Source organism: Saimiri boliviensis, chromosome 12, assembly GCF_048565385.1.
Source record: "Saimiri boliviensis isolate mSaiBol1 chromosome 12, mSaiBol1.pri, whole genome shotgun sequence".
NCBI classification, from domain to species: domain Eukaryota; kingdom Metazoa; phylum Chordata; class Mammalia; order Primates; family Cebidae; genus Saimiri; species Saimiri boliviensis.
In genome coordinates this window covers 25,189,198-25,213,093 of record NC_133460.1, presented here as the reverse complement: position 1 = coordinate 25,213,093, position 23,896 = coordinate 25,189,198, and the positions used below count along the sequence as shown (strand labels likewise).

The 23,896-nt window shown below is 41.1% G+C and overlaps 1 protein-coding gene across 7 annotated transcripts in view; it reads left to right on the top strand.

The window, feature by feature from the left end:
- Window positions 1–23,896, top strand: part of WASHC2C (WASH complex subunit 2C) — a 66,642-nt gene that overhangs the window by 23,112 nt on the left and 19,634 nt on the right. For 6 of the 7 annotated variants that reach the window (XM_039477808.2, XM_039477807.2, XM_039477809.2 and 3 more), the window contains exons 9-21: window positions 1,025–1,135; window positions 1,669–1,756; window positions 2,400–2,459; window positions 3,193–3,311; window positions 3,824–3,881; window positions 5,381–5,440; window positions 5,831–6,001; window positions 7,842–7,969; window positions 10,080–10,166; window positions 13,979–14,080; window positions 16,230–16,361; window positions 19,389–19,558; window positions 22,865–22,967. In XM_039477808.2, the coding sequence (XP_039333742.1) occupies window positions 1,025–1,135; window positions 1,669–1,756; window positions 2,400–2,459; window positions 3,193–3,311; window positions 3,824–3,881; window positions 5,381–5,440; window positions 5,831–6,001; window positions 7,842–7,969; window positions 10,080–10,166; window positions 13,979–14,080; window positions 16,230–16,361; window positions 19,389–19,558; window positions 22,865–22,967 (1,389 nt within the window). Of the gene's footprint in view, window positions 1–1,024; window positions 1,136–1,668; window positions 1,757–2,399; window positions 2,460–3,192; window positions 3,312–3,823; window positions 3,882–5,380; window positions 5,441–5,830; window positions 6,002–7,841; window positions 7,970–10,079; window positions 10,167–13,978; window positions 14,081–16,229; window positions 16,362–19,388; window positions 19,559–22,864; window positions 22,968–23,896 lie in introns of those variants that run through there. The other variant, XM_039477812.2, reaches the window with a different exon arrangement.

Below are 23,896 nucleotides of genomic sequence, written 5' to 3'. Positions count from 1 at the left end.
TCAAAGTTGAAAGGATTAAATTAGGTAATAAAGTACATTTAGTAGCATGCCTGGCACAGTTTGTTGATTCAAACATTGAAAAAAAAATTTTTTTAATTATATATAGTAATGTGTACCTTTGGAAAAATTAGAACTTAACAAATGAGGCTAAGTTTGAGCCTTCCAGTTCTTCCCTTCTCTGCATACTCTTCAGAGGTAACTGGGGTCACGCTCTGGGAGCATGTCTTTCCAGGTCTTTTTCTTTGCTTTTGTAAATGCACCTGTTTCCATAGAAATGCTGTAGTGTATGCAGAGGTGGTATCATGCTGGATTTGTTATTCTGCAGTTTTTGTGTGACCTACCTTGGATGGCTCTCTAGTTGTTAACAGCTTTTACCTTTTAACTATTACTCAGTATTCTTACTAAGGTAAGACTATGCTGATTTTGTTTATATTTCTCTGATATTAGGCCGGGCATGGTGGCTCATGCCTGTACTCCCAGCACTTTGGAAAGCCAAGATGGGCAGATCACTTGAGATCAGGAGTTTGAGACCAGCCTGGCCAGCATGGTGAAACCCTGTTTCTACCAAAAATATAAAAATTAGCCAGCTGGGATGGCCGGTACCTGTAATCCCAGTTACTCAGGAGGCTGAGTCCCTTGAACCCAGGAAGTGGAGGTTGCAGTGAGCCAGGATCACCCCATTGCACTCCAGCCTGGGCAACAAGAGTGAAACTCCTTCTCAAAAATAAAAATAAATAAATAAAAATATTTCTCTAGTAACAGCCAGTTTTGATATTTCAATAGCTTTTTTTATTCTTGTTACAGTCGTATTAAATAATATATTTTTACTTAGATTTGAAGTAAATCTTGTGTATTATTTGTTCCAGCTTATCTGCTGCTTCATAACTTGCTGCATCATAATTATGATTATTATTTTAAAAAGCTGTTACCTCTTTGAAGGAGGAGCCTAAAGTCTAAGTGACAATATCTCTTCTTCAGCTTGATGACTATCTAATGGTCTAATTTGATTATTTTATACTCTTAGCACACCACACAAATGAGTGATGAAGAAGAGGATGATGATGGCTGTGACCTTTTTGCTGACTCCGAGAAGGACGAGGAAGATATTGAGGACATTGAAGAAAATACTAGACCTGTAAGGAAGACTGTAGTTGCTATCACTTGGCAGGGTTTTAGCACCGATGACTTGTTTCTTTTGTTGTCACTTATTTTGTACCACTCTCATTTTTGCGTATTTTTCATTTCATTTACACTTCAGAAAATAATGGCAAGCATCTCAAATTGCAAGTGCCACTTTCCTGTCCAGATGTTATGATTTTATGAGTCAAATCATTCAGAATATGTGTGGTTCCAGAGTTTCAAGACCCTAGTGCTCCTGTCTCTCCCCCCAGGCCCCTTATTTTTATTTTCTTATTTAGATTTTTAAGTATTAAAGTGAAGTGCTAAAAAAGTAAGAAAATAAAAGAACATCTCTCCTTGAAGGAACATTTTATGAGTCCTATTCCTTGGGTGAGCTGTATAGTGTACATGTTTAAATTCATGTAATTACACTGTTTTTTCCTCAGTTGAATTTCTTTGCTCTCGTATACATAATGTTTCTAGGTGTCCAAAAGTGAAGTGTACTGCTTTGTTACAAAAAAGTGATTCTTTTGATTTCTCCTGCTGTAGAAAAGAAGCAGACCTACGTCATTTGCCGATGAGCTGGCTGCCCGCATCAAGAGTGACACCGTGGGCCGAGTGGACGAGGACCCAACAAGTGAGCCCCAGCCATATTGACGAGAAGTAGGGGAGGGGTAGTACAGGGCCTTCTGCTGGCTTCACCAAAAGCAGATTTCCCTTTTTATTAGCAATTACAAAGGCAGAAGAGGCTTAAATTATAGTGCTTATTTCTTTTTTTGGTTAATGAACTCCTTTTGGTAACTGAACACTGTGGACCCACAAGCAAAATGTATGTGTACACATCTAGATAATACTTTACATATAATTTCAGGGGATTAATGGAAACTCCGGAGAACCATAGGCAGCAGCTTAAGAATTCCTGGCTGAATATTTACTCCTGTATTTTGAACAAATAAGAAGGTACTATGTAAAAGCACATTCTAGTTATATAACAGGGTAGAAAGATAGCATAATAATTCTTTCAACAGATAGGATTCTGATACGCACATGAGCTGGCATGAAAACAGAAGCCTTCTGCCTTACAAAGAGACTCTTGAGTGCCTACCATGGGCAGGGCAGGGGGTTCAGTGCTCTGGTGAAGCTGAGATGAAAGGCAGTTGTCTTGTTCTTAGCTATGAGTTATGAGGATGACAGACTTGTAGAGAAACAGGATGTGTATACTGAGGGAGGACTTAGTACTATTAAAACTGTGACCTGTGCTTTTCAATCCTTATCCTCAGGAGAAGCAAAACCTCGGAAGACACTGAAAGAGAAGAAGGAAAGGAGAACTCCTTCAGATGGTGGGCCTTTTCCATCAATTCTATTAATTTGGGAGCCTTTTGACTCAGGAATGTTGCTGACATAATCCATAAAGTACTGCTTTACATGCTGGTTTCCCTCTGACAAATGGGTCTGTCTCCATTTACTTTTTTTAGCCTCTGAAAGCATGTTTTGGGGTGCTGGGAGGAGATGGCGGTATGGAGTAAAAATGCCTGTAAATATTTGATTTATTACATTTTAGAGCAATCATGTCTTAATCTTTCTAGAATTCTCTAGAAGTACAGAAACTTAGGGATCTCTAGCATTTGTTTTCAATAAGGAATATATCAGGCCTTTTCATATTAAGCAGTCATGTCCACTGCATTCCACCTGTCCCTGTGTCATTCTGCAGATCCCTTTGTTTAGTCTATCTTTCCTTCCCCCAGATTGTTGGGGAAATGCGTCTTGAATATGGCATCTGACCCTAATACTGGCTTCAAAGTAAATCTAGATCAAGGATGCTGGCCTAGAGAATGAATGCTATCTGCTGCAGGCATTGACAGATTTGAGAGTGGGGACCCACAGGGCCTTTTGAGGGCATCAGTGGACTATGCCAGGGGTTTAGTGTGAAATTCATCAGACTGCCTCACACTTGTTAAATAGGGTCAGATAAACTCCATGCCAGTTTGGAGATGTTGCAGATGCCAACCCGGGAATTTGGGTTCCAGACCCATCTTTAATGCTCCCTGCAAAACGTTGCTTTCTGTTTGCTAGATGAAGAGGATAACTTATTCGCACCCCCTAAGCTGACCGATGAGGACTTCTCACCATTTGGCTCTCGAGGCGGCCTGTTTAGTGGGGGCAAGGGGCTCTTTGATGATGAAGATGAGGAGGTGAGTCCATGGTACCCAGCAACACTCCCTGCAGCTGTATTGGGTTCACAAGGAAGAAATATGCTTTGTTTCTTTAGTGGGGGAAAACAGCTTCTCAGTTGGAAGTTGTTCCTATTTTCATATTTTGGGACATTTTGAACTAAGAATCACAGAGTGAGAAATACCATATTCTTCTATCCTTTGTTAGGTGAGGAGAAGATGTGCACTTGTTAGTGTGAACAATTTACTGGGTGATTATTTCTTCTCTTATCTATTATCTTTCATCTTTGTATTTAATTCCTGGACAGAACTCCCAAAGTGCTGGGATTACAGGCGTGAGTCACCACACCTGGCCTAAATTATTTTAGGGTCTGGTTTTGCCATAGTTACCACTTTGCAGCTGATTTTCTGGGAACGTAGTAAATATGTAGTTTTAAATCTTATAGATTACTTTTCCTTAGAAATCCTCAAATGCAGCTATGCTTTCTCCTGTTTCTTTTTTAATCCTTTGTCATATACGTTATTACAACCAGAGTGACCTCTTCACAGAAGCCCCCCAGGATCGACAAGCTGAAGCCTCTGTTAAGGAGGGTAAGCTGGAGGCTGGTCAACTGTGTCTCAGTGTGCAGAGTTTCAAAACTGTCTTTCTCATTAGGAGATGGAACCCCGAGGTTGTTCCCAAGTCTTGTTTCTTTGTTGAGCAGGAAGCTGTTATTTTGACCTTGGTCCAGTTGAAAGTAATTCATCTTTGCTAATTCACGTCTTGGAAAAAACAGAGTACCATCTGCAAACCCACATCACAGTCTTGCCTCTTTCTTAGGAGAACTCATCAAAAGTCAGACAAGAAAAGTACCCTAGAGCAATGTTGAGAATTGTTTTCATTTAATGAAGTTTAATTTAAAGAAACATTTTTAACATTCTGCATATAAGTTGGAGACCAGTAATTCCCCAACCCAGTGTGCATGAAAATCATCTGTAAAGTTTTACACTTTCTTCCAGCAGACCTTAGTCATATATATTAATATTAGTAGAGACAGGAAGGTTTCACTTTGTTGGACAGTTGGACAGGCTGGTCTTAAACTCCTATGCTCAAGTGATTACCTGCCTTGGCCTCCCAAAGTGCTGGAATTACAGGCATGAGCCTGTAATCTATTACTTATGGGCACATGGCCCATCTGTGTAGTTTTTAAAAAGCACAAATATAAATATATTTCTTAACTTGCAAATGTTACTCAGTTAGGTTTGTGTTAATTCTCGGGACTTGGGAATTAGTGATTTTAAGCGCCGAGTCTCCTGGGCACACGCATAAGAGCTGGGCCTCGTGGGCCACTCCTTGTGCTTGCTGTGCTGGCTGCTTACCTGGCTGCCCTCTGCTTTCTGCTGTCCATGGTTTGGCATAGGTGACTTGCTTGGATTCCCTCTTTGCTCTTAATTGTCTTTTTTTTTTTTTTAGTTTTTGTATTTTTAGTAGAGACAGGGTTTCACCATGTGGGCCAGGATGTTTTCAATCTCTTGACCTCGTGATTCACTCACCTCAGCCTCCCAAAGTGCTGGGATTATAGGCATGAGTCACTGCGCCTGGCTATCTTCTTTTTTTTTTTCTACTGATGACTCAAACATTTTTGCTGTTCTTTTTTACTTGTTCATTTTTATCCAACTGGAATGGATAGAGCTGGAACCGTTTGGGGGAGCCCTGGTCATGCTGCCCCTGCCTCTGCCAGTGGTGCTCACTACCTCCCTTGGCGTTCCCCAGCTGACCCACTGCTGTGGCTTGATCAGTCAGCATGCTCTTCCATAGGAGTCATAGCTTGGATTGTGTTAATTCCAAAAGAAAAAAGTCCTTTTTTTTTTTTTTTTATTTTATTTTAAGGAAGGGGAGTAGGGGAGATTGAGGAGGAGTCAAGGAAAAAAGTCCTGACATCGGTAGAGAAGAAAATACTAAAGCATTTTAAAATAGCTTGTTTAGGAAAAATTAGTTTCAGAAGGTCTGGTACTAACTGCATGTCTTACATTGCATATATTTCAGGAAGAAAATTGCAAGGAAAATGATTTTCCTTGTAAAATGGTTATCTCTTTCTCTTTCATTCTAGAGTCTTTATCATCCAAACCTGGAAAGAAAATCCCAGCAGGAGCTGTTTCTGTATTTTTAGGTAACATAACTTAAGGTTTGTTTTCTAAAAAGAACACAAATACTGTTTTTTCATTTTTTAAATTATCATCTTCTAAAGCCTGGCTGGAGATAAGGAAGCACCTGGGAGTGTCAAAGGGCTTTGAGCAGCTTATAGAAAAAGCTCATCTACTGATCTTAGCTCTTATTCTCCTAGAGCTCAGTGGCCTTGGACTTTTTTGTATTTGAGTGACCTGGTGATTCTGCATTGTGGGATGTTCTGTAGCAGTAATGGATGGAGGTTATTGGGCCCTGTTAATGCATTTGTGGATTAACTGAAATGAAAAGTTCTTGGTGGGTGGTAATTTTTTCTGTAAAGTCAACAGGTTCACACTGGCTCACACCTGTGGCTGTCTTGTCCCTCTGCCCACAGGAGACACAGATGTGTTTGGTGCTGTCTCCATTTCATCATTGAAGGAGCCCCAAAAGCCTGAGCAGCCCATTCCGAGAAAAAGCCCCTACCTTCCACCTCCCAGTGGCCTCTTTGATGATGATGATGATGATGACTTTTTCTCGGCACCCCGCAGCAAACCTTCCAAGACAGGTACCTGTTCCTGCCTCTGTTTCTGGGACTTAAGCCAGAAAAAAAATCTTGCCTATACAGGGACATAAGCACCCCTAGTTTGTATCTCTTATAATACCAGTTCCCTTCTCCAGCATTCCTGTCATTGAGCTGTTGTGTCTGTACTTACATAGCTATGGTGCCTGGGAGGCCTCTTTTATGAACCAATCTTTTTTCTGCTCTGGAAGCTAATTACTGTGATTATTTTCTTTACAGAGAGCTGAAATCTTTTTCCCTATAATTTTTGTTCACAATTTCTAGTTCTGACCTTTGGAATTATAAAGTTTTAATCATACTTTCTTCCAGCAGACCTTAGTCAATTACATGAGCAGCATGTTGTGTGCTGGCCATTTAGTTCCCACCTTCTCTTCTCTCTGCCAAAAAGCTCAGGTGGCCTTAAGTCTTTCCTCCTGTGATGGGGTTTTCAGCCCCTTGACTACTTTGACTTTCTCCTTTCTTTTCCTCTTAAATGTAAGTCCTGTGTTCCTGAAGTCATTCCTGTAAATCATTTGTTTTTTATGTGCAGGTGAATCTCCCAGGGGCTTTTGTCAAAATGAAGATTCCAATTCAGTAGGTCTAGGGTGGGGCCTGAGATTGTGCATTCCCAGCAAGCTTTGTGGTCTGTGGACCACACTTGGAATAGCAAGACTTAGATTCATTGACTTCTTTTCCTGAAAAGAAAGGTAGATCCCTAAGGTACACATAATTTTCAGGAACTTGAAAAAATAAAAAGGGTTGGAATAGGAATAGATAGAACCAGAATGCATTTAGAAGCAGGCTGTCTGGACTTACTCTTTTTTTTCAGTGTTAGGTATAGAAAGTAAGGATGGAAGCAGAAGTGTGAAGGAAAATAATAGCCTAGTTAATCTAAAAAGAGTGTAAACGGATGCAGAATGCATGCAGGTCTAGGTGAAGATGACAGTAAAGGAAGGTAGTAGTGCTTTTTGTTGCTCCACAGGGTTCTCACTTAGTGGGTATCTTTGAGAACTGATTTAGAATCACTAGTAAATTGATGCTGCTTTGTTTGACAACTCCTAGTCTCTGGATGTTCATGAGCCAGTGCCCTCATTTCGGCAACACATGCCTCACTTGTTACAGCAGTGCTTATGGTAGTGAAAGTTTGGAAATTACTCAGATTTATCAATAGGGTGAGCTATGGCCCTTCCATTCAGTGGCATATTGTGTGACTGTTAAAAAAAAATAGGGTCTACACATGTTGACTTGGAAAGATTTTATAGGTACATTAAATGGAAAACGTAAATGGTAAGACATATTATTCAAATTATCTTCCAATTTATAGTCTTATTTGTAAATAACTAAAGTTAATTCATTAGTATATCCTTTGGGGGAATTAGAAGCATGTATGCTGAACTGTCCCCAGTGTCCATCTTGTTCGAGTAGGCAGGTGGAGTTATGAGGGGATTTCAGTATTTGCTTTTATCTGCTTTCGTAGAGTTTGATTTTTTTTAAAAGCAGGAGCCAAGCCCTCACTTCTCAGATTCCTTAGATGATTGACTTGGTGGTCCTCTTAAATAATCTTTCTTCCTCTAGATCTTTCTTCACCTTTTAAGCCAGTCCAAGCTACTCTAAGCACAGGAGGCTGCTGCTTGGATAAGCATGTCAGCTGCATGGTTAAACTATCTGTTCTGTCTTGAGGTACTACTATGCTCTTTGAAAAATTCCAAGGGAAGAGTATAGTTTCACTTACTAAAACAACGTAACTTTTCTATTTATTCTTCAGGAGGGAAGAATTTTAAATCTACAAATTTTGTGGTAGGATTTTTGACCTTAGTGTAATTTTATGCCTTGGTATTTTTTAAAGGCAAAGTCCAGTCTACTGCTGATATCTTTGATGATGAAGAAGGAGATCTGTTCAAAGAAAAAGCTGAAGCATTGCCAGAAGCCACTGTGAGTCAGACAGATGAAAATAAAGCAAGAGCAGAAAAAAAGGTGAGCAGGAGGGAAGAGTGAATGCAGGAGCATTGATCTGGGGCATCTTAAGAATTCATCTGGAACCCAGAGGGAAGTATTGTTCCCTTTCATGTAAGAAGATTGCAGTGAACACTCAAATAACTACCACCTGGATTGATCAGTTCTTAGGGTTATGGATGTAAACTTTGTTACATATCTGTTTTTTCCTGAACTATTTGCGTGTAAGTTATTTTAACTGTTTGCTGCATGGAACTGATTGCATGTAGTCATTGGGACATTCTACTCCTAAATATTTCATTAAGCCTCTCTTGAAAAGACTTCCTTATAACCACAATGCCATTATCAACAGCTGTGAGATGAACAGTAATTCTGTAGTAGACTCTTAATATCTAGTCTGTATTTGAATTGCTTCAGTTTGCCTCAAAATGTCTTTGTAAAATCTCCCCAACAATATAGTCCATATTCTAATGTCCTCTCTTGTTCCCAAAATGCTATTTATAGCAGCGATCCCCAACCTTTTTGGCATTAGGGACATAAAGAAGAGTGCAACCTGCAACCCACATCACTTGCATGCACAGTTCACAATAGGGTTTGCCCTCCTGTGAGAATCTAATGCTGTGGTTGATCTGACAGGAGGCAGAGTTCAGGTGGTAATGCTCGCTGCTCACCTCACCTCCTGCTGTGAGGCCAGGTTCTTAACAGGCCATGGACTGGTCTGTAGCCCAGGGTTAGGGACCCCTGCTTTATAGTATTTTTTGTGTGTTTTGATTTTTTTTTTTTTTTTTTTTGAAGAAACCCAGGATTCAGGCAGTGTGTCTACATTGCATTTGGTCGTGCTGTCTCTTTGGTCTCTTTAATCTGGAGCAGCACCTCCCACATTTTTTGTTTTTTTTGTCCAGCCAGTTGTCTTGTAGAATGTGTGACTTTGTGAATTTGCTTTATTATTTTCCTATGATTAAATTCAGGGTCAGCAGTTTTGGCAAGAATACAAGCAGGCAGGGTTGTGCACTTCCTGTTGTATCACCTCCCAAGACACATCAGGTTCACTGTCTGCCTCATTCTGACAAGTTTGTCACTTGATTGTTAGGTGCCCACCACACTGCTTCATTGAAAAGGTACCCTGTTCTCTTTTGCCATTGATAAGTTGATCTCTAAAGTGATAGTTGGACACAGTATGAATATCCGTTCTCTCCTAGCCTTTTATACAGTGTTTTTAAAATCCATTGATGATCTTTTCCTAAAATCAGTTAACCTGTTAGTGGGCATAAACCACTGTTTTTTAAATTCTTTATTTCTTATTAGTTGGCATTCTTCTGAATAAAGAGTTTTCTCTTCCACTCCTTCCCCCATTTTTAATATTGCTTTGGGATCATGGATTCATTCTTCAGTGTATATGATAATCCATTACCATCATTCTTCCTCTTTTTTTTTTTTTTTTTTTTTTTGAGACAGGGTCTTGCTCTGTTGCCCAGGCTGAAGTATAGTGGCATAATCATAGTTCACTGGAGCTTCAACCTACTGGGTTCAAGTGATTCTCCAGTCTCAGCCTCCCAAGTAGCTGGGACTACATGCACACACCACCACACCCAGCTAATTTTTATATTTTTTGTGGAGATGGAGTTTGACCATGTTGGCCAGGCCATTATTCTTTTTGATGCTCAGATTGACCTGCATTTGTAGCCAGTCATTGTGTCCCCAGCAGTCTTTAAGCCCTTCTGGCTGCTTGACCTTTCGCTGCTGTTCTGCACAGCTGGTCCCTCCTCTTTCTACAGTTCATCTCATCATGCCATGTTCTGTCTGTGAACCCTGACTTTCTCCTGCCGACCACGTAAGGCCCAGCATTCAGAACCTGACAGGCCCCTTGGGCAGCCTACCTTTCTACTCTGTGTCTCATTGCACATGTCCCCTCTGTGCACTGATTGACCCAGGCAGTGTGTCCTGCTCCCTGATACATCAGATGTGTCCTCTGTTTGTCTCGCTGTTCTCTTAACAGCTCCCTCGTTTTGGTGCCTATCACAGCAGAGACTCCTCGCATTTTCTAAATGGTTGATTGGATAAACCCTCTTTTCTGGGTATCCTATTTGTTAATCCTTAATTTTTCTTTGTCTTTTTGTTTTCCCCATCAAAGGTTACCTCACCTTCCAGCAAAAATCTCAAACCCTCATCAGAGACAAAGACTCAAAAAGGCTTATTTTCGGATGAGGAGGACTCTGAGGTATGGTATTCTTTTCCTTAGTTGTGAGTATTGGCCTATGGATATGACAGAGAAACTATTTCTGAATCAGATTTTTCTCAGAGTTGTAAGACTTTTTGTGAAGTACTCCAGTTACTTAAAAATCATCTCTTGAGGCCAGGCGCAGTGGCTCATGCCTGTAATCCTGGCACTTTGGGAGGCCAAGGCAGGTGGACACCTGAGGTCACGAGTTCGAGACCAGCCTGGCCAACATGATGAAACCCTGTCTCTACTAAAAATACAAAAATTAGCTGTGCATGGTGGTGTGCACCTGTAATCCCAGCTACTCAGGAGGCTGAGACAGGAGATTCACTTGAACCTGGGTGGCAGAGGTTGCAGTGAGCCGAGATGGCCCCACTGCACTCCAGCCTGGGCAACAGAGCAAGGCTTCGTCTCAAAATAAATAAATAATCTCTTGAGAGCATAGGATCTTTAGAAAGCAGTATGTTTACTTTTCACTTTGGGGATGGACTTTACTTAATCTCCTGGGATGAAAGTACTCTCTCTCTAGGATGCCTAGACTTTAGACCAGGCGTCCCCAAACTACGGCCCGCGGGCCGCATGCGGCCCCCTGAGGCCATTTATCCAGCCCCCCGCCGCACTTCAGGAAGGGGCACCTCTTTCATTGGTGGTCAGTGAGAGGAGCACAGTATGTGGTGGCCCTCCAACGGTCTGAGGAACAGTGAACTGGCCCACTGTGTAAAAAGTTTGGGGACGCCTGCTTTAGACTGTTTATGGGCTCATGATGTGATGAGATGCTTGCACCAGAGTGGAGGTCACCATGCTACTTCCTTTATTGACATTCTCACTAACTAGAAAGTGACTTAGTGCTATAGCAGATGGATTCTGGCATAGCCTTCTGTCTTAGTGAGACTGAGACTGAGACTGAGACTGCTAATAGGCGTGGGACCCTACTTCACTGGTTGCTTTGGTCCCCCCGGGCACCTTAGAACCAACTCTCTGAAGCTTCACTGCTTTTCCTGAGTCCCTCAGGACTATTTCCTCTTAGATCTAATTTTAAGTTAGCCTTTTAGGAGATCAGAGGCTTGTATGAGAATGTAATGGGAAGCAATAAGCCCCTTTTACAGAAAAGTATGTGAACATGGCAGAAACTTACATGTATTTCAAGAAACTGTGGGCTGTAGGTTAGGCTCTCATGGTTGGACTTTGCACTTACAGTGAGGATATACATGAAACCCTTTGGAAGTAGAGTGATTGCCCTTGATGTGAAGAATGTCTTTGAGACTGTTATTTCACTGAAGGCTAGTGTACAAAACGTGAATTAGCCAAAGTCCAGTTAAGTCACCACCCTGACCCCAACTTACAGCATGGTGGAGCCTGCAGTGTTTTATCCTTGTGGATCCCACACCTGCACCTCGGGGTCTTTGCACTGACCCCTGCCACTCTGAGTAATGCTGTTCCCAGAATCCAGCTTCCTTCCTCAGTTTTCGAGTTCTTGTAAGGACTCCCTGATGAAATACACATAACAGGAAGCGCTAGCACACACCATCCTGTGCTCCTGGTCCTCTCTTCTGTTTCACTGTTTACTACAGCACATGTTGCCAGGGACAATGTATATTTACTTATTCATTGTCTCTACTTCCCACTCAAGTAAGTGCCACGAGGGCAGGACTTTTCATTCCTTGTTTGTATCCCTAACACCTTGTCCTTAATATCAGTGCTTGGCATGTGCTAAGCCATTCAGTATTTGTCGACTAGACAAGAAAATCAAATGTGACCAATTTCAGTGACTTACAAGGTGTTCTGGTTATTTATTGCTGTGAAACAAATAACTTCAACACCAATATTTTTGTTATCTCACAGTTCTAGAGGTTGACTAGGCTTAGCTAGGTCATTGTCACTGACACTTTGTCTTGTGTCTGAAGGTGGCTGGGCTGAGGTTCAGCTTACTCTGGTAACTGGGCACTGGGGCCCCTGGGATATCTCTCGCTAGGCCTGTGTGGCTTCTAGCCTGCAGTCAGAGAAGCCACCCTCTTACATGCTGGCTTGGGGCTGTAGGAGAGAGTCCTCAGAGAGAGCCAGGTGGAGGTCATGTTGCCTTCTGTGTTCCAGCCTTGGAAGTCAGCAGTGTTCCTTTTGTTCCATTTGTTGGTCAAGGTGGTCATGGAGGCCCATCCAGATTCATAGAGAAGGGCCATAGGCTCCCCTTCTTGATGGTGGGAGCGGAAATGAACTCGCAGACTTGTGTGAAAACCCGTACCAAAGGCTTTGCCCCATGTGTGTCATCACAGAGTGAATGTTTTTATTGGGTATTGCTGGGATTCTTAGTCAAGGAGAAGTAAAACCAAGGCAGTCTAGGAGATAACGCTTTGGACCAGAAGGAATGCTTCCTGACTCCTCTGTATCTCAAGTGTGGAGCTGAAGCTTACCCTGTGAAGTCATTTTGGGGGAACCTATTTGAAGTAATGGAAATGTCTTTTTTCCATTACCAAGAAAGGTATTAGTTAAGGGCCCAAAACTGTGATGTTAACATTTGTTTTTGTTCTTTGCTTTGATTTACTTTCATTTTCTTAAATCAGCAGAACCCTTTCTCTTGCCATTGTGTAACATGCGGGAGGGGTATGGGATGCCAGGAGCTCCCCATGTGGCCTCTTCTATCTAAATAAACCCATGGGACTCTGGGGAGCACAGGGGAAAACCACTGTGCAGAGGAGAGTTCACTTAGTGAACTCATTAGGTCTATATTTGAAGAATAGACATTGACTCCATAATTTTTTAAAAACTGTCTGAAGAAGTCTTAGAAAATATATTCTTGTCCTGTTTAATTGTTTGGCTCTTGTGTATTGAAGTTTCTCTTCCCAAGGGAATAGATGTCTCATTTTATGTTTCTAATTCATGTAGCTCAATTTGTAGGTATTTCTTTGCAGGATAAGCTGATGTCTTATAACATTTTGAAAATTTCTTTATTTTTTTATTTTTTTTGAGTTGGAATTTCACTCTTGTTGCCCAGACTGGAGTGCAATGGTACAATCTCTACTTACTGCAACCTCTGCCTCCCAGGTTCAAGCGATTCTCCTGCCTCAGCCTCCCAAGTAGCTGGTATTACAGGCACCCACCACCATGCCTAGATAATTTTGTATTTTTAGTAGAGACTGGGTTTCATCATGTTGCCCAGGCTGGTCTCGAACTCCTGACCTCAGGTGATACATACGCCCCGGCCTCCCAAAATGCTGGGATTATAGGCATGAGCCACTGTGCCTGGCTGAAAGTTTCTTTAGAATCTAGCAGGTCTCTTCCTGGTTTGCAACGTCTTATACCTACAGTTAAGCTAAGAGGAGTAGCAAACATTTTAAAATAAAAATTTAATTTATATTTATTTAAATTAATTCATAATCTTAGGAGAGAAGGTTGTTACTAAATAAAATAGTTGTAGCTCCTTTCATTTGGGAATCTAGCCCCTGTTCCTTTATTGAACCTATCTAATCTCTGATTCTTTAGACAGTAATGGGAAGTCATTCTTATTTATTTATTTTTTTAGCGTACTGTAGGAAATTGATTAGAAAACTTCTTCCTGCCTTCTGTCATTCAGGTGGGAATACAGAAGCCTCTGGGCTCTGCAAGGCCACCAGATCCTGTGGCTTTCCTACTCCTTACTGCCATTGCACATACCCCTGACAGACCCTGAGGCCTGTCCCTTTAAGGACTGGGTCTGAGCCACCTTCCCTCTAAGAAAAGAAACCTAGATACATGGCAGCCATCATGTCTGAGTCACTCATGTTTTATACTGAAACTGATATTCCTATTAACTGGCAACTTTAATTTTAATCCAACAGGATTTGTTTTCTTCTCAAAGTGCTAGTAAGTTAAAAGGTACATCTCTGCTGCCTAGCAAGCTCCCCACGTCGGTTTCCTTGTTTGATGATGAAGATGAAGAGGTAAACGTTGTTATTGCAACACTAGATAATTTAAATAAGCAGAAAACTGTTGCTGATGTAACTTTCTACCCAGAGGCTCATACACTAGCAAAACGTGATAGGGAAGCAGTCAGGCTACCTGAAGTTTAAATAACAAAAATATTTCTGTTTTCATTTCAGTGGCTTCTTCCTTTTATTTTCCTAGCTGTCCAATGGAGAAGACATTAGATTATTGACACAGTTCTTTCTTTCTTTTTTGAGATGGAGTTTTGCTCTGTCACCCAGGCTGGAGTGCAGTGGTGCAGTCTCACCTCATTGCAACCGGGTTCAAGCAGTTTTCCTGCCTCAACCTCCCTAGTAGCTACAACTACAGGCGCACAACACCACGCCTGGCTAATTTTCGTATTTTTAGTAGAGACAGGGCTTTACCGTGTTGGTCCGGCTAGTCTCAAACTCCTGACCTCAGGTGATCCGCTTACCTCAGCCTCCCAAAGTGCTAGGATTATAGCCATAAGCCACCGTGCCTGGCCTCTTGACAGAGTTCTCATGGAGTGAAACCGACAGGTTTTATTTTTTGAAATCTGCCTTTGAGAAATACAGTTGACCCTTGAACAATGTGGGGGTTGTTTTGACTTCTGCATTGCAGTCAAAAATCCGTATATAACTTCCCACTTCCCAAAAACTTACCTACTAATAATAGCGTACTGTTGACCAGAGCCACATGGATAACATAAACAGTTGATTAACACATAAATAGTATCTATTTATATATTTTTGTATTCATGATATATCTAGCTTTTTCTTAATTTTTTTGATATTTCTAGGCTACGTGGTTTGTCTGCCAAATTTTTCAAATTGTTGCAAATGTCCGCAAAATTTTCAACATATTACTGGAAAAACATTTGTGTATAAGTGGACCTGTGCAGCTCAAACTCTTGTCATTCAGGGTCAGCTGTACTTTAGTTTAGAGGATGGATCCATGTTATACCCAATGACCTACAAGAGTGTCTTGGACCAAGTGGGGATGCAAAGGAGAAGGCAGCCATGTCCTAACCATTGTCTTTCTTTCCCATTCTGGATGGAGAGCACAAAGTGGGGAAGAGAAATAAGACAGAAGACACCCAAACCTTAACCTTCTGCAGTACTGGGCAGTGGTGAGCTCATAGGCTTTGCTATCAGACCCCTGGGTTCATATCCCAGCCCCACCACTTGCAAATCAGGGACCTGGAGCAAGTAACTTAACCTTCCTTAAGCTCATGTGACTTAACAGTGAGTAGGGTCATTGTGGCAGCTGTAACTACTAGTGTAAAGCTCTTGCAGAGTGCCTGCACATAGTAAGTGCATGGTGAATGTGAGCTCTGTCATTATTATCCCCACTGGACACCAGCTCATTATTCTCCTGGCCTGTCCTACTTTACCATTCTCTCCTTCATTCATCTTCACATTCCAGGCCTGTTCACCTGGTGTTAAGAGTTTTTCCATCCTAACTCAGACTCAGGCCCTCTGATGCTTTTGTTCCCCTTACCTGAATAAAATCACCTTAATAAATATAACTTTTGGGGAGTGCTTGACAACAGAAGAATTTATGAATACAATTAAACTTAGTACACCAGCAATTTTATTTAGTAAACTACTTCTTCACTCTGTATAATCTCCTTGAAGTTAGTGAGAAACACAAGTCATGACTTCCCTCCATCCCAGGTGTCTTTCTTAGCTGTAAAGAAGTGGAGACAGCCCCCCAGTTTTCTCTTTGGAGCCACTGTTCTGGTTTCTCGTTCGAGGAGAGGACAGTGTGAGTTGCTGGATGCTGCAGGGACTCCCATGCCCATTGCAGGCTGTAACCCGCTGAAATGAGCAGAGGGACTTGCCCACAGGGCGACTAGATGGGGCCCAGTTTCTTCTTGTAAGTCATGACCTCATTCGTGTGTTGTCCTCCTGCTTCTTCCCAGCTACTCTGCCTTCGAATTCTATGGTAATCTCTTTCTCTTCTATGGGTGCAGTGAGAAAAGGCTTTAGTGTGGGATTTACTAGCATTTTGTAGGTTTTCCCCACCAGAGGTATTATTTATATACCTGACTGGAGACTTACTCCCTAACAGTTTAATGGAGGAGGACATCTTGTGTTTTCTGTTTATGAATTTGTCTTACCTTTCTGCAATTTGCTTTTCTAGGATAATCTTTTTGGGAGTACAGCTACTAAGAAGCAGACATTGTCTCTACAATCTGAGAGACAAGAAAAAGCAAAACCCTCCGAGGTCTCCAAGAAGAAAGCATCTGCCCTGTTGTTCAGCAGTGATGAGGAGGTGAGCTGAGGTTTCTCCTAAAGAAGAGGGGGTTATTTGATGGGATTTAAGAGTTAAAGTCATCCCAAGTATTTTCTTTTTCTACCTGTTTTGTATCTAGTGACGTTCAGTTACCAAAGGTGATATTCACAAGATTGTCTTTTCTAAAGAAAGACATTTAGTGTAATATATTTAAAGATTCATCTCTTCAAAATGGTTGGGAATAAGCGTGGCTCCCACATGATAGTGTATGCTTATTCAAATGAGTTAGGCCAGCTAGGGGAGAAATGATTTCTCACCCATTGCTAGGTTCATGGACAAGTCCCCTGTAACAAATGACAGATTAACCACAGAAAAGTGTACAAGTTTATTTAAGGTAAGTTTTATCTGACACAGGATCCTTCAGAAATGAAGACACAGAGAAACAGGAATTCCTGTGTCTATTTTATGCTGTCTGATGAAGAAGTGACAGTTGTGGAGAAGCACGATTAGATGAAAGGGTGTGACCTGATGGGAATAAGCTAGGGGAGCTCAGCAATGCCTGCATGGTCAGATCATTCTCTGCATCTTTACAAATAAGGAGGCTCCTTCCCTCTGGGAATAGGGAGGACTGGAATGAAGGTCTTATGACCTACTCTAGAGAGGATTAGAGGATTCATCTATGGTCTGCTTTAGAGGAGAAGGGCCAGGGAAAGGTCAGAGAGACCTTTCTGCTTCTGTTTTCTCAAATGCCAAGGGGTCATATTTTGAGGTAGCATGTCTTGTACCCCAATAGCCATATATAATAGTATCTTGTTAAATGACTACTGTGTTTCATTAATTTAGAACTATAGCTAGACGTGGTGGGAGTAACTTAAGCAGGTTAAACTTTTCTTTTTTTAAGGAGTCTTAACAATATTTTGTGATCTGGATAGATATTACCAAAGTCAGTTGTGAATATGGTTTAGCTGCTCACTCAATCAGATTTAGTAGCAAGGAATCAGATTTAGCTGTGCAGAAAAAGAATTTAATGATATTAAAAATCTTGAGCATTAAAAATCTTCCTGTGTTATAATAATTCCTCTTCATTTTAATATTGTATGCAGATTATGAGGAGGTGAAGTGGACAGATAAGTCATAGATATGTTCATGTTCTTATTGAAAGTAAATTTAAAATTCCAAAGCAGATTGCAAAAAAAAAAAAGTATTAAAAGCTTATGCAGCACATACGTAAACAAGACACAAAGATCCTTGCTAGTGATCCTTTTACCACAAAAGTCTGAGTCTGGCCTTTAGAAAGCATTTAAGGAAATCACACCCAGCTATGTTCACGTCTCGAAATCAAGGAACTCCCAAGCATATATAATTTGCTTTTTCTACTCAAATGTATGAGTTTATGATGGATTACCAGTTTTTTCTTTTAAACATTGTTAGTAGTTGTTTCCCCTATAGTAATAGCCAGACATCAGCAGAGTTGCTCCTAGTATTATAGTGGTTCAGGGAAAATAAAAACATTAGCTAAAGCTGGTAGCAAAAAGACATTCAGGGGAAAGATAACCAGGGTTCTAGAACAGGGGCGTCCAATCTTTTGGCTTCCAAGGGCCACACTGGAAAAACAAGAATTGTCTTTGGTCACTCATAAAATATGCTAACACTAGCATAGCTGATGAGCTAAAAAAAAAAAAAAGGGGGGTCCATGCATAAATCCCATAATGTTTTAAGAAAGTTTACAAATTTGTTTTGGGCCACATTCAAAGTTGTCCTGGGCTGCATGTGGCCTGTGGGCCACGGGTTGGACAAGCTTGTCTTAAAACAAAGACTGTTGACTTTGATTGCTCACTGGGATCCATGGGGAACTTTAAAGAGTGCCGACGGGCCAGGCGAGGTGGCTCACGCCTGTAATTTCAGCACTGTGGGAAGCTGAGGTGAGCAGATTACCAGAGGTTAGGAGTTTGAGACCAGCCTGGCCAACATGGCAAAACCTCGTCTCTACTAAAAATACAAAAATTATCCCATCGTGGTGGTGCATGCCTATAATCCCAGCTACTCAGGAGGCTGAGGCAGGAGAATCACTTGAACCTAGGAGGCAGAGGTTGTGGTAAGCAGAGATTGCACTACTGCACTCCAACCTGAGCAACAGAGCGGGACTCCGTCACAAAAAAATTAAAAAAAAAAAAAAAAAGACCCAAAGAGTACTGACAGTAGATCCCAGCTCCAGAGATTCTGAATTAATTGCTTTGGGATACAGCCTTGTCATTGGAGTTTTGTGACACTCTCTAGTGGATTCCATCATTTAGTCACTGCTAAACATTGAGGACCACTTCTCAAACCTTAATGTTTAAGAAGTCACCTGGACATTCTGTGAAATGCAGGTTCTGATTCAGAAAGTAGGGGTAGGGCCTGAAATTCTGAATACTTTGTTGCTGGCTTGTTGACCTCGCTTCGATTTCCAAGACTCTGGACTCCAGAGATCGGAGCACTTCCTCAAGTGCTTTGGAATTCTTTGATTTGAAGGGGTGTGAACATAGCCGAGTGGAATTTCCTTAAATGCTTTCTGAAGGCCGCAGTCAGGCTTTTGTGGGAAAAGGATTACTAGCAGTTTTTCATTGTATCTCATTTACATGTGTGTTGCATGAGCTTTTTACACTTTTTTTTTTCAATCTGCTTTAGGATTTTTAAAATTACAATATCATTCTTCTCTGGAGTTGGAGTTCTTGAGTTCTTGATATTTTTACATTCCTCTTCCTTATTGCCTCTATAATTAATGTTGATCCCCTGAAATAGACAAATTGCTTATCCTAAAACAGTGCAGAATCATAGTGGGAAGAGACATCATGGCAGGTGTTGGAGGAGGAAATCATGAGAAGTTCTGTGAGGTCAGAGAACCCAGCTGTCTAGATTTGAGTTCAAAAGAAAGTCTTAGCATGAGCTTTCTTCAAGACTGATGGAGTAAGTTTAATACTTAGTTTAAATACAACTTAGTTTAACAAATACAAGTTTTATTTTTACTCCTTATATTTTATAATATAAATTGCCATTGGACTTTTAATATATATTTTATGTTTTAAGGACCAGTGGAATATTCCTGCTTCACAGACCCACTCAGCATCTGATAGCAGGTCAAAAGGAGAACCCAAGGATTCTGGGACCCTCCAGGGCCAGGAGGCCAAAGCTGTGAAAAAGACCAGTCTCTTTGAGGAAGATGATGAAGATGATCTGTTTGCCATTGCTAAGGACAGGTGAGATAGGGTGAGATATTCATTGTAAGGAATCCCTCACTCCTTGTCTATGGTAACAAGAAAAGGAATTTGATGTGCAAGCCAGTTCCTTGGATGGTTGCTAATCATGGATCACATAGCCTTTGTGCCAGTGAGAATGTCTTTGCTTTTCACTCACACGATCTTTTCTCTCAGTACCCAGAAATGTTTGTCTTCATGGATCTTATTTGACTTCTACCCCCATTATTTTTTTTAAATCTTAAAATAGTCTTTTTTGGCCAGGCGTAGTGGCTTACGCCTGTAATCCTAGCACTTTGGGAAGCTGAGGTGGGCAGATCACCAGCTCAGGAGATTGAGACTATGCTGGCTAACATGGTGAAATACTGTCTCTACTAAAAATACAAAAAAAAATGAGCTGGATGTGGTATTACGTGCCTATAGCCCCAGCTACTTGGGAGGCTGAGGCAGGAGCATCGCTTGAACCAGGGAGGCAGAGGTTGCAGTGAGCTGAGATCATGCCACTGCACTCCAGCCTGGAAGACAGAGTGAGACACCATCTCAAAAAAAAATTACTATTTTTCTTTGTTTTGTCAGGGCTCTGAGTATAGTTTGGTATCTTTCATTTGTGATTTTTCTCTGGGCTAATCTAAAGAATATCAAGTTTGGTCAGAATTATTTAAATATTTGTCATTTGGATAGAAATCTGCTCAGTATTGAACATATCCTATTAGGAGAAAGTTCCCTGCAGAGCTCTGCAATATCCCACCAGGGGTCGATAACTCGTAGCTGGCCTAGGTGCCTCTCCACATTAATGCTAGAACTGAAGCTGGCAGGATATTCAGGGTAGCATGGGCTGTGGTTGATGTAACATGCTGCCAGATTAGCTTATGGGTTCAGAATAACTTCCTTGAAAATAGTTTTTCTCCTTTTAAGAGCCTTACATGATTACTTTGAAATACCTGAATGTTATTAGCAGAAAAAAGTAACTGATTGGACATGTAAATCCTATGCTTTGATGTGGTTAAGCGTCATTTGATAGATTCAGAAGTACTTCAGATTTTTGTCTCCAAATACTGGGATCTTGTTAGACGTCACTATTTCTACATTAGGCTTCTGTAATTTGACACTTGGATGCATTTTTGGCCTCTGATTTAGAATATAGGCTCTGGAAACTTGATACTAAATTCCGATTCTATATTCCTGTCTGAATAACCTCGGGCAAGTTACCTAACTTCCCTGCGCCTCAATTTTCTCATTTGTTAAACAAAAGTAAAAACAGTACTCCTCTCATCAGATTTTTGGGACGATGAGATGGACTCTAAATGTGAAATGCTTAGCACAATAGCTGGCACATTCTGAGCACTCAGATGTTACCAGTTAGCATCGGGAGTGCAAGGAAATAGTGCATTCCTTTATTTTTATTGCTCTCTCCTGGGATGTTCTTCTTCCTATCTTGCCTGGCCACCTTCTTTCAAAACTCAGTGTAAGTCTTGTCTCTTAAGAAGCCTTCCCTTACTTTATAAACAGATGAGAAAGAGAAGAAATAGGGACCCCAGGGCGGACATGGCTCCACCTTCATGCCCCCATCCCCCAGCTGAGCATTTTCTACATTGTATCGAGGTTAGCTTGTTTCCATGGGCGCCTCCTACCCCCACCCCACACAAGGTCATAAGTCTGGCAGTTTTAATAGTATCTTGTTTGTGGGTCCAGGTTCCAGCCACACACCAAATCTGGCTTTCAGGGATGCTTTCTCTGTTCCAGATACATCTTATCTCCTATTGTTTCTGAAGTTGTCTGTCAAGTTTTGTGTATGGGAAATAATTCATACCTTTCATCAGATCTCAAAAGAAGCTTTATACACACAATAAGTTTAGGTGAGGATGTGGAGGAATTGGAACCCTCATACTCATACACTACTGGTGGAATGTAAAATGATATAATCACTCTGGAAAGCAGTTTGGCATTTCCTCAAGATGTTAAACACAGAGTCACCACATGACACAACAGTTTCATTCCTATGTATATTCATAAGAGAAATGAAATCAGTTTTTCATGTAAAAGCTTATACGTGAGTGTTTATTGAAGCATTAGTCATATCAGGCAAAAGTGTAAACAACCCAAATGTCCATTAGCTGATGACTGGATAAACAAAATGTATAACCATATGATGGACTATTTTTCAGCAATAAAAAAGAATAAAGTCGTGATGCATCCTAGAACATGAATGAATCTGGAAAATTTTATGTTACTTAAAAGAAGCCGGTCACGGAAAACCACATACTGTATTGTTCCATTTATATGAAATGTACAGAATAGATAAACCATAGAGACATAAAGTAGATAAGTGTTTGCCAGAGGCCATGGGGCAGGGGGAATGGAGAATGACTGCTCATGGGCATGGCATTTCTTTTTGGGGTCATGACAATGTTGTATATGTAGGTTGTAATGATAGTTGCACAACTCCATGAGTATATTTTTAAAAACCACTGAAGTGTGTACTTTAAAAGGGTGAATTTGACCAAGTGCAATGGCTCATGGCTGAAATCCTGTTTGGGAGGCCAAGTGGAAGAAGGATCTCTTGAGGCCAGGTGTTTAAGACCAGCCTGGGCAACATAGAGAGACATCACCTCTCCAAAAAAGTAAAAAAAAAAAATTAGCCAGGCATGGTGGTGTGTGCCTACTTAACTACTTAAGAAGCTAAGGCAGGAGGATCACATGAGCTCAGGAATTTGAGGCTGCAGTGAGCTATGATTGTGCTGCTGCTCTCCAGCCTGGGCAACAGAGCAAGACCCTGTCTTAAAAAATAAAATAAATATTAAAAATAAAATAAATGAAATGTGAATTTTATGCTATGTAAATTATGTCTCAATAAAGCTACTAAGAAAAAGAAATAGAAGCCAGGCCAAAGGGTCATTTCCCAGCCTCTGTGGTCTCTCTTGGCAACCACCTTCCTGACCACTCTGGAAATAGGCATGTCCACTCTGGTTCTTTTTGTGCTGTAGGAAGTGAGAGAGAATCCTCTGCTTGTGAAGGCTCAGGCATCGTGTGCCTTACAGAGGTAACAGCTGGTGCCCCTGCACTGGATATTAACAGGAAAGGGGCAATCTGAGGCGTAAGGGATAGAGGCTAGTGATTTGCTGGAGAAAGAGTTCATCTGTTTCAAAGGTCTTTCCTGTTTGCTTCCAACTGTGTAAGGTCAGCTGATGGCTTGGGTGTTTGGGCAGTAGATGGGTTCCTGTAGGTGCAGTCTAGAAAAAATATCATTGTTATGTTTTTTGTTTTTTTATCACACTTTTCCTTAATTTGACCTTTTATTTGTTTATATAGCCAAAAGAAGACCCAGAGAGTGTCACTCCTCTTTGAAGACGATGCTGATAGCGGAAGCTCTCTGTTTGGCTCTCCTCCCACATCTGTTCCTCCTGCAACAACGGTATTTTTCATTGCTTAGTCCCAGAAAATGTCCTTGAGCTTATGCTACATCAATAGTAGTACTTCCCCGAATCAGCTCTTCATACCTAACCTTGGAGGCTGAGTCTTATGGAAGAATTTATTTGCCTAGCTTCAAAAAGGCATCTTCTGATTAATAGTATTCTACAGAAGAAGCACACGTGCAAAGTCATCATTCAGTGTCGGGTGTAGGAACAAGAAACTGGGTCTCAGAAGAGACTTGGCCCCATTGGCATGGAATTCTGCTAATATTAGACTAGACCGGTTAAGGCAAAGTCATTCCTTTTATGAGTGTATGTCAAATACTAACACTTTGGTCCTGGTTTATATTAGCCAATCAGTAAAAAGGAAGGAAATTCTCACATGTGCTACAAAATGCATGAACTTTGAGGCCATTATACTCCATCAGTGGAGAAATGGTTGCACAGGTCCTAGTACAATTAGACTGTGGAATACTATATAGTGGTGAAAAAAACCCAAGGTGGAGCTTATAGGATGAAAAACATACTGCAGGGGGAAAAAAAAGATGCATAAACACGTATAGCATGGTGTCATTTAAATTATTAAAAAAAAAAAAATGAAAGAAATAGACATGAATGCCTAGAAACAGGCCTGAAAGGATTGACAGCACATTGTTACCAGTGATTATGTCCAGGGAAAGGCATGGAATGGGGGACTTTATACTCCCAATGCATTTTTAAAGCCATTGTAAAGAAGGCATTTGTGCATTACTGTGGAATTAAAAATAAACTCCAAACAAAAAATATCTAGGAGATATGGAAGAAGACTCTTCCTGTTAAATGGGGTTACACAGATTATACTGGAAGCTCTCAGCCCTGGGCAAGCATACTGCTCACCCTGGTCCCCAGGCTCCCTGCTGCTGGTTCTGGGGGCTCCTGGGCCTTTGCTTGG